Here is a 9,636-nt window from a genome sequence, read left to right as displayed (position 1 = left end):
GTTTTTAAGGTTAGGTGTTAGTGGGTAGGGTCGGGATAGCTTAGGGATTGGTTTATGAATTGTTGGTATTAAGGTTAGGCGCTTTAGAGATACGGTAAGGGATAGGCTTAGAGATAGGGTAAGGGATAGGTGCTTAGGGATGTGGCTTTAGGAGGTTAGGGTTAGGGTAAGCCCAGTGGCCGCCCGCGATTTAGAAGCACTGAAAGACAGTGCTTCAGTAAATTTGGAATTCAAAAATTTTGTTCCTACATTTGTTTCGCTAATATTTCTCACGCAAGGACTGACCAGATTGCAATCTCCAGAAGTCGACCATTGTCAAAATTTTTAGGGGTGGCATGCCCCAGACCCCCCTAGCCCTAGATGTGCAAGCGCGCCTGTTCGTTGTTATTTATCACTGAGGATTTTCATCCTTCTGTGTTCTACTTTCTAGACTGTGGGGCCGCTTGTCGAGTTAGGTGCTGTAAGGGATAGTTCGTTAGGGGAGGTAGTTAACGGTGAGGGTTGGTTTAAGCTATGGATCTTAGAAATTGCTGGTAAGGATGAAAGCTGGGAGTTCAGTGTTGTTTGCATGGGTGAGGCGTTATAAATGGCTTGATAGGCCCTTAGATATTTGGTCATGTGTTTTTATGGGATGGATTGGCCATTAGCTATGGTAGATTTGAGGGTGGTCATTCGTGAACTAAACAAGCCAAACAACCAATCCCTAACCATAACCTTAAAACAATCATTGATCAGAGAGGGAAGGTGTTAGTCCTTCTAGGTGGCAATGCTGTACTGACAAGGCACAGACTAGCACTTCAACTATTAATTCGATGACTGCTGCTAGCGTATTGTACCTCTTGACTCTAATCATCGGTATAACAAAAGACGATAAAAAAAATTCTAGTTCACGCAGTTGTGTCGATACGGCGGTGGGAAGAATCTGAGGAAATGTCACCACTAATCTCCCTTCTCTCTCGTATATTCCACCCCGCTATCAGTCGTCGTGGCAGAGGTAACGACAACCGTCCTATCTCTTACTATCGGGCAAAGTCCACTCGCTAATCAACGCCTACAAAACAACAGTCCTTCAAAAAGATCACACTAGTCATATTTATTCGATTCTTATTCGCATTTATCTTGTGTATTTATTCATTATTACTTATTATTATTATTATTTTATAGGGTCATCTCTGATATTATAGATTCGCATACGTCTTTCCTTTTTCTTTCATACTATTAATCTTATTTATTTTATTAAAACACGAAGAGTGTTGTTTAGAGAGTAAGCTATATGATATCATTAGTCTGATTCGCAGGAAATCATGTTGAAAAGAGCGTGTTTTCCCGTCATTATCACTCCGTCATATGTTTCTGTGTGTACTTACCTCTGTGTAATTCAATCACGCTTGGCAGTTGATGAACAGCAGCAGCAGCAGCGACGGCGGCGCGACAACGTCAATCATTAAACGTGAACCCGGCTGTTAGAGCTAGGATTACTGATCTAGAGATGATACCTTCTCGGTTGTTTGATTGTCTCGATGTGCGCTGCCAGTGACTGCGAATCTCGCTTCTCTTTTCTACCTTCTCTTCTCCTTCTCCTTTCCTCCATTTCTCCGCCCATTCTTTGCTACCTTCTCTTTCGATTTCTGCTCTCGCCTTCTCTTTACCTTCTCTTCTACCTTGCTCTTCTGACGCTTTCTCTTTACCTTCTCTTCACTCTTCTCTGTTCTTACCTTCTCTTCAACCTTTTCTTCTCTTTCCTCCACCTTCTCTGCTCCTTTCTTTCTACCTTCTCTTCAACCTTCTCCTCTTATATTCTTGCTACTCTTCTTTCTGCCTTCTTCTCTACGTTTCTTCTTTATTTTTTTAGTTTTTTTCTTCTTCTCTCTCGTGTAGGTGGTACCCTTCGCGCGTTGTCTCTTCACCCTTTCCTCTACTCTTCCTCCCCTTCGCTTTCATTCGTGGTTCCTCTATCCTCTTTGTCTTCTTTCCTTTTACCTTCTCTATATCCATATCTTCTTTACTTTCTCTGCTGCCTCATTTTTTACTCGTTCTCCGCCTATCTTCTCTTCTGACCTCTCCTCTCCTTCTCCAGGACTACTACTTCTTGTCACACCTTCTCCGCTATCTTCTCTGTCCACCTTCTCCTCTTATTACTTGATCTTCTACCTCCTCCTCTATCTTCTCTTCCATTTCTCACTCTACCTTCTCCGCTATCTTCTCTATCCATTTCCCTCTACCTTCTCCCTATCTTCTCTTGATTCCACTTTCTCCTCTACTCCTTCTGCCGCTATCTTCTCTTCCACCTTCTAGGTTCTACCTTTGTCCGCTTATTCTGTCTCTTCTAATTTCCTTTCTCCCCGTTCCTCTACTTTCCTACTATCGCTCATCGATCTAGGTCTTTTATGTCCTCACTCTATCTCCCCTTCTCTCTGCCGCTATGACCCCTCCATGTAGGGGGGGCCATCGCTAGTGGCGTCTCGCTCTGGACTTGTAGAGGTGTGACAGGACAAACGGTCCTCTGGTGACCGTCACCTGGTCTTGTACAATTGTGCTGCGTTAGTGGCCAGAACGACTAACGACAAAAGGACGCGCAATAAACAAAATACAATCAACAACAAATAAAGACTTGATGCTTGTAACCACAGGATTGAAAGACCAAAATCCAACCTGCAAATGTCAGTACTATGCCACAGAGAAAATCGCATGTAGACGAAAGAATGTTATTGACGAAAGTGGAACATTATATTATAATCAGTGCTACTACGACTTATTTTGGGATCACGAACAATCTATCATGCGTGGTCGGTACAATTAGTATTTCTACTACGTCTAGGCACTAGAGAGAGACTTGACGTTAGCAAAAGCTACTTGATACCAAATGTATCAGCTAATCAGATGACCTTAGGACTATCTGAATTACATCGCCGTTCTTGGTAAAAGCGAAGCATGATGTAATAGCTGCGATCTAAGACGAGGCAAACGCGGGTTTTCATCATCGCAGGCAGGGTTTTTAACGCGGTGGAGTTTTCAAGCGCGGATTTTTTAAGCGCGGTCTTACCCGTTTTTAAGCGCGGGTTTTTCGAGGCGTCGTTGTAGACAGTTGCATGTATCACACCTCGCGTTCAGCGGATGGTGTTCTCTCTCACTCTCGCTCTTCTTTCTTACTCTCTCTCTCTCTCCTCTTCTTCTCGCCTCTCTCGCTCTGCTCTTCCCTCTCGCTCTCTTTACTCTTTCTCTCTCTCTCTCCTTTCTCGCTCTCTCTTCTCTCCTCTGCTCTCTCTCTCTCTGGTCTCTCGTCCTCTCTCTCTCTCTCTCTCTCTCTCTCTCTTCTCTGCTCTCTCTCGCTCTCTCTTACCTTCTCTCTTCTCTCTCTTTCTCTCTCGCTCGTTCTCTCTCTCACTCTTCCTTTCTCTCTCGCTTCTTTCTCTTATCTCTCTCTCCTCTCCTCTCTCTCTCCTCTCTTTCTCCTGTCTCTCTCCTTTGCCCTTCTCTCTTTCTCTCTCTTCTTTCTCATTTATTCTCTATTCTCTCTTCTCTCTCTCTCTCCTCTCTCCTCTCTCTCTCCTCGACTCTCTCTCTTTTTATCTCTGCTCTCTTCGTCTCTCTCTCTCTCTGCTTCTATCTTACTTCTGCGCTCTCTCTTCTTCTCGCGGCGCGCTTCTCTCTCTCTCTCTCTCTCTCTCTTCTCTCTCTCTCTCTCTGCTTACATCGCTCTCTCTCCTCTACTCTCTCTCCTCTCTCTCTCACTTTACTCTTTTCTCTCTCTCTCTCTCCTCTCTCTCATCTCTCTCTCTTCTCTCTCTCTCTCTCTCTATCTTTACTCCTCTCTTCTCTCTCTCTCTCTCTTCTCTCTCCTCTCTTTCCTCTCTCTCTCTCTCTCTCTCTCTCTTTCTTCTCTTTCTTCTCTCTCTTCTCTCTTCCTTTCTTCACTATTCTCTTCTCTCCTCCTTCTCTCTCACTTCTTCTTCGTCATCTCTCTCTCTCTCTCTCTCTCTCTTCTCTCTTCTTACTCTCTCTTCTCTCTCTCTCTTCTTACTTCTCTCTCTCTTCTCTCTGCACTCTTCTCTCTATCTCTCTCTCTTACTCTATCTCGTTCTTACTCTCTCTCTCTCTCTCTCTCTCTCTCTCTCTCTCTCTCTCTCTCTCTCTCTCTCATCTCTACTCTCTCTCGCTCTCTCTCTCTCTCTCTCTTCTCTCTCTCTTATCTCCTCTTCTCGCTCTCTCTGCTCTCTCTCTCTCTCTCCTCTCTCTCCTCGTCGTCTCTCTCTCTCTCTCTTACTCTCCATCTCTCTCGCGCTCACTTCTCTCTCTCTCTTGTCTTTCCTTTCTCTCGCCTCTCTCTCTCTCTTCTTTCTCTTCTGTCTCTCTGTCTCTCATCTCTCTCTCGCCTTTTCTCTTCTCTCTTCTCTTCTCGTCTCTCTTCTCTCTCACATCTCGTCTCATCTCTCTCACGTCTCTTCTCTCTCTCTCTTCCGTCCTTCTCTTACTCTCCCTCATCTCTCTCTCTCTCGTCTCTCTCTCTCTCTTGACTTTTCTCTCTCCTCTCTCTACTCGCTCTCTCTCATCTCTCTCTCTCTCTGCTCACTCTCTCTGCTTTCTCTCTCTTTCTCTCTCCTCTCTCTCTCTCTCATCTCTCTTACCTCTCTCCTCTCTTCTCTCTCTCTCTCTCTCTCTTACTTTCTCTCTCTTGCTTGGTTCTCTCTTCTCTGCCTCTCTCTCTCTCTCTCTTCTCTCTCTCTCTCTCTCTCTTATCTATCTCTCTTACTCTCTCTCTTACTCTATCTCTCTTACTCTCTCTCTCTCGCTCTCGCAATCTCTCTCTCTCTCTTGTCTCTTCTCTCTCTCTCTCTCTCTTACTCATTCTCTCTCTCTCTCTCTCTTCGTCTTCTCTCTCTCTCTCTCTCTCTCTCTCTCTCTCTTCTCTTACTCTTACTCTCCAACATCTCTCTCGCGCTCACTCTCTCTCTGCTTTCTTTCTTTCCTTTCGCTCTCTCTCTCTCTCTCTCTTTCTTGTCCTCCTGTCTCTCTCTCTCTGCTCTCTCTCGTCTTTCTCTCGTATTCTATCTATCTTCCCCTGTTCTCCCTCTTACCTCCATCTCTCTCGGTCTTGTCCTCTCTCCTCTCTCTCTCTTCTCTCCTCCTCTCGTCTCTTCTTAGGCTCTCTCCCTCGCTATCTTATCTCCTTAGCCCCCACTGCCCCAGTTCTGCACTCTTTCCCATTTGCTCGATGCGCACTTACCACTCGCTTCAATATATACCCAGAATTCACGATTGCAGTGAAGGGAAGGCATTCGCATGCCACCAACATTCACTCATCAACGCCAGCTAATCTAAAGTTCAGCGCACACGGTAAAGAAAATTTTACTCAAGTAAATGATGCATGCGTCAAAATACTCAACCGGAAAATCCGCGACACGTGAGTATTTTGAGGATGCATTATTTTACTTGAGTAAAGTTACTCACGCGTGCGCCGGGCTTAACTTGCGCAGCCGACATCGCCCTACACATACGTACCACAGTCTGCTCTGCCATCTCGGCCATGACTTGCCCCGGCTGCGTACCCGTGTGTGGGCCTCTCTCTCTCTAACCCGCTAGGCACGGGCCAAAGTTCGCCCACCCTAGCTCCATCTAGCCGCGCGCAGCGCCACCGCGTATCGACACTCGATGACTTATCAACGTATTGACGACGTATTGACTGTTGCGCATTACCCGCACGCAAACACTGCTCAAGGTCACGCGGCTAAACATAGCTGTAGAGCTGTCGCCGCGGGCGCCCTCTTTTATCTACGCCCCGCGGGGCTATGCTCTCTTGAAAAAGAAAAAAACTCACCAAAAAGGTGGACCCTCGCAGTGTCGGTGGCAAGCACGCACACGTGGGTGAGCACGCACACGTGGCGCCCTTACTAGCTAGCCGTCGTACGCACACAGGCTGCATTCTCTAGGGAGAGCGAGAGGGGGAGTAAGGTATAAACAGTTCAAGAGAAAAAGGACGAGAGAGCGAGTGAAAGAGAAAAAGAAAGAAAGAAGAGGGAAAGCGATAGATAGAGAGGGGAAGAGAGAGCACGCGCGCGCGAGAGAGAGACAGAGAGGGAGAGAGAGGTGAAAGAAAGAGAACGCACGAGAGAGAGAGAGACCGCGAAAGAGGGAGATGGAGAGAGAGTGATGATGCGTGTTAGCATGCATCGCTGAAAGGCGTGAATCAAGATCGATGATCAGTGGCAGCGGATGACGTCATTGACCATCCGTCAGCATGAAATTTAAGCTGACGATGTAACAACAGAGGCTAGCGACTACACGCGCGCAGTAACGATGGCAACGGTGCGTCTTCTGACGTCACGACGTGAGAGCGAGCTACAAATCATAAACTAGTGTGTTGTGTATGTGTGCGATTGAGAGAGAAGAGAGGCGAGGAGAGAGAGATGAGAGAGAGCTGGAGAGAGAGAGAGAGAGATCGAGAAAAAGAGGAGGAGAGATAAAGGAAAGAGAGAGAGTAGAGAGAGCGAGAGAGGGAGAGAGACGAGCGCGACGAGAGGGAGGAGAGAGAAAGAGAGAAAGATCTGAGCGCGGCGCAGAGAGCGATTGGTGAACGATAGGAGAGCAGACAAGACGAGAGAGAGAGACGACGAGAAGAGTAGTTTATAAGAGAGAAGAGAGATTGAGAGAGAAGAAAGACGATGACGAGCTGGACGAGAGATGAGAGAGAAAAACGAAAGCAGAGAGGAGCGAGAGCGGGAGAGACGAGAGAGAGAGAGAGCGCGAGAGAGAGAGAGCGAGAGAGAGAGAGAGTCTTTCTTGCCCTCTTTTTCTCTCGCTCTCTCGTGGGCCACGCGGACGACACCCGTGCGATACTTGAGAGTGATGTACTTACGTAGAACACATCCGATGTTGCTGTCGTTGCTGTGCTGCTACTACTTTTGCTAGTCTATTCCTACTAGTGGCATTACTATCCGGACACACTACTGCTGTTCGTGCTACAACGGGTACGTACGTGATTTCGCTGATAGAAACGTTCACTTGTTGGGTCCACTCAATGTAATTCGCCATGTTAGTGCTAAACTACTGAGACAAGTGACGCCTTGCTTGTGCTGCTGCGTCTTCATCCTGTCATTGTTGCTTTTGGCGCGAAAATATGAGTCGCTGTTCGACAGCAGACGCATAGATGGCGCGCAGCCGACGTCCCGGATGTGAACCAACGTCCCGGATGTATGTGAGCAAATGTTGATTGCTCATAGCTGATTTCATTTCCCGGACGATGGCTAATGTCCCGGATGAGAACTAATGTCCCGGATGAGATAGGGCGTATGGCCCGCATCCTTACAACAGCCAAACGACTCCCTGGCGACAACCGTGCTCTCCACCAATTACGGCGTTCGTTGAGAATACGTCATTGCCCACGTGTTCCCCCTACTCCATAACTTCTCGAGCTCGAGTCTCCGTGCCTTCTCCCAGCCCTTCCCAAGGATGGCTACCCGTTCTATTACTACACTTACATCCTCCTCCTCCTCCTCCTCCTCCTTCTCCTCCTCCTTCTCCTCCTCTTCCTCCTTATTGCTGTAGACGGTGTCAGAAGGAGGAGCTGCGAGGAAGGAATCGGCTGCGACGGAGGATACCAGAGCTTCCTCTACGGGAGCCTCCAGTTTCTCAAATTCGTCCGATCCGTCTGTCTCCTCAGTTCCATTCTCTTTCGCTGTCTCCAGCTTCTGGTGGCAGTTTGAAAGGAAGACATTGTTATTTAGCAGATCACGTGGTTGTTTATTATTATTATTATTGCTATTGCTATTCTTCCTCATCATCATCTTCTTCTTCTTATTCTTTTAATCATTATTATTATTATATTACACGCGCACGTACGAACACACACTGACACTCAAACGCTTTCGCAAGTACGCGCGCGCGCACGCGCACACGCATGCGCACACACATGCGCGCGCATGCGATGTACTTATTCTCACACATGTATATATGCACGCACAATCTTCATAACAATTGAAAATAGACGAAGGTATATTATATTCACCGCGACGGGCTTGCCTGCATCCGGGTACTTGTCGAGGAATTGACCAACATACGTCATGATTGACTTCTCATCCGGTTTCTCCACGTCCACGTCTGTAAACCAGCAAACACCATGCGCAGACTAACATAACCATGTCTATAACAATAGCACAGCATCACGCACGCTTACTATTACTCACAGTAAACATCGTACTGAATAAAACCTCATCGAATGCATCCAATATCATTGTATGTATCAACGTGTGCTGTGATCGCGACGAGCGACATCTCGTGGCCGTAACGCGCACTAATGATTAGGGAGGATGACGAGGGGAGATGTGAAAACATGCGTGTTGACTTGCGGTGTTATTGTAAACGCCAGAGGGGCGATGAATTAAATCATTAGATAGCGATGTAAACATTAATTTAATTATCAATGGAGGCAGAGCGTTGCCCCGGGAGACTGCAACGTGACGCATGCGCGTCGACGCGAGAGAGGAGGACGCCGTTGTGCGCATGCGCGTGGAGCTGCCAAACGTCGCGCGGGTTTGATCCTTTAAAACTCGCCTAGAGATCGTTCGTTATCTTCGTCTGCCTTTATCTCTGCGAAGATCCACGACAGTAACGTCTCCTGCCATGATGTAGATGGCGTCACGCTACTGTCTGATCCACCCGCTGTCACTATCTCATCCGCCGCCTCTATCTCTTCTTTAACTATCTCTTCTTCGTTCTCATCCTTCACCATCTCCTCTTCCTCGGCGTTTTTAACATTCTCTTCTAGGTTTGCGTCAACGTGAAACGCGCCCGCATTATTAACTTCACATTCGCGTAATATTTCCTCCATAGATGTCGCCACATCCGCACTGCCCTCGCCGCGTTTACCGGCGTTTCGCTCTTCTGCGTTAGTTTCCGCTAAAATTTCGCGGTTTTTACTTTTTTCGGAAAAGAAGTAAGCTCGGTAGCCGGTCAGAGCCGCCATGTCGCACGCACACGGGCACCTACTCCCAACAACTGCAGCGCTATACTGCCCAGCATCGGCCGGTTTTGTGTGCGTCTGCGCGCGCGTATCTGATGACGTGGCATGTGCTGCGTATAGCCACGTCGCTTCTGCCACGTCGGCACTCACACCGGCCGGTGTGTGAGTGAGCGACGGATATAGCGGTGACGACAGCGAGTTGTACTGACGATGGTCAGTTCAGCGGGGTGATACGCACGCACGCACACACGCACGCGCACGCACGCCCGAGCATGCACATAGACACGAACATTGACACCTACAAACCGGCTCCCACGACCAAGCCCGTAACGCATGTATACGCACAACGAGATTCCGAGAGAGAGAGAAAGAGAAAAAAGGGCAGAGAGCGGATAAGAGAGAGAGAGGGGAAGGCAGACGGGAAGAAAGAGGGAGAGAGAAGGATAAAGCACACACAATACCCACGAAAAGAAAGACACGAGTACGCACATACCGAGCGAGCAAGAGAAAGAGAGAGAGAGAGAGAACGCTCGACTGAGAGAGAGAGACACACAGCGAGAGATGGTGAAATCAACATACAAAAAGAGCGAGTGACAGACATGCATCCTGCGAATAACACAGAGAAACAGAGAATAGAGAGAGACAAACAACCAGACAAAATGAGAGAGAGACCGCGAGAG

At 47.7% G+C, this 9,636-nt stretch overlaps 2 protein-coding genes across 2 annotated transcripts in view; both read right to left on the bottom strand.

Annotated features, from left to right (window-relative positions):
* LOC106812761 (2-acylglycerol O-acyltransferase 1-like) overlaps nt 1-8,094 on the bottom strand; it is a 17,365-nt gene extending 9,271 nt beyond the window's left edge. Inside the window, exons 1-2 of the mRNA XM_014816732.1 lie at nt 8,003-8,094; nt 7,476-7,685 (exon numbers count right to left, since the gene is read on the bottom strand). Coding sequence (XP_014672218.1) covers nt 7,476-7,685; nt 8,003-8,059 — 267 coding nt within the window. The 5' untranslated portion in view covers nt 8,060-8,094. The remainder of the gene's footprint in view (nt 1-7,475; nt 7,686-8,002) is intronic.
* A 442-nt stretch (nt 8,095-8,536) lies between these two features.
* The window catches only part of LOC106812758 (alpha-actinin-4-like), a gene marked incomplete in the record, with an annotated part of 18,425 nt that continues 17,325 nt past the window's right edge, over nt 8,537-9,636 (bottom strand). The window contains 1 exon segment of the mRNA XM_014816729.1: nt 8,537-8,757. Coding sequence (XP_014672215.1) covers nt 8,537-8,757 — 221 coding nt within the window.

The sequence above is a fragment of the Priapulus caudatus genome, unplaced genomic scaffold (genome assembly GCF_000485595.1).
Source record: "Priapulus caudatus unplaced genomic scaffold, Priapulus_caudatus-5.0.1 Scaffold683, whole genome shotgun sequence".
NCBI lineage: Eukaryota > Metazoa > Priapulida > Priapulimorpha > Priapulimorphida > Priapulidae > Priapulus > Priapulus caudatus.
This window is presented reverse-complemented; position numbering and strand designations above follow the sequence as displayed.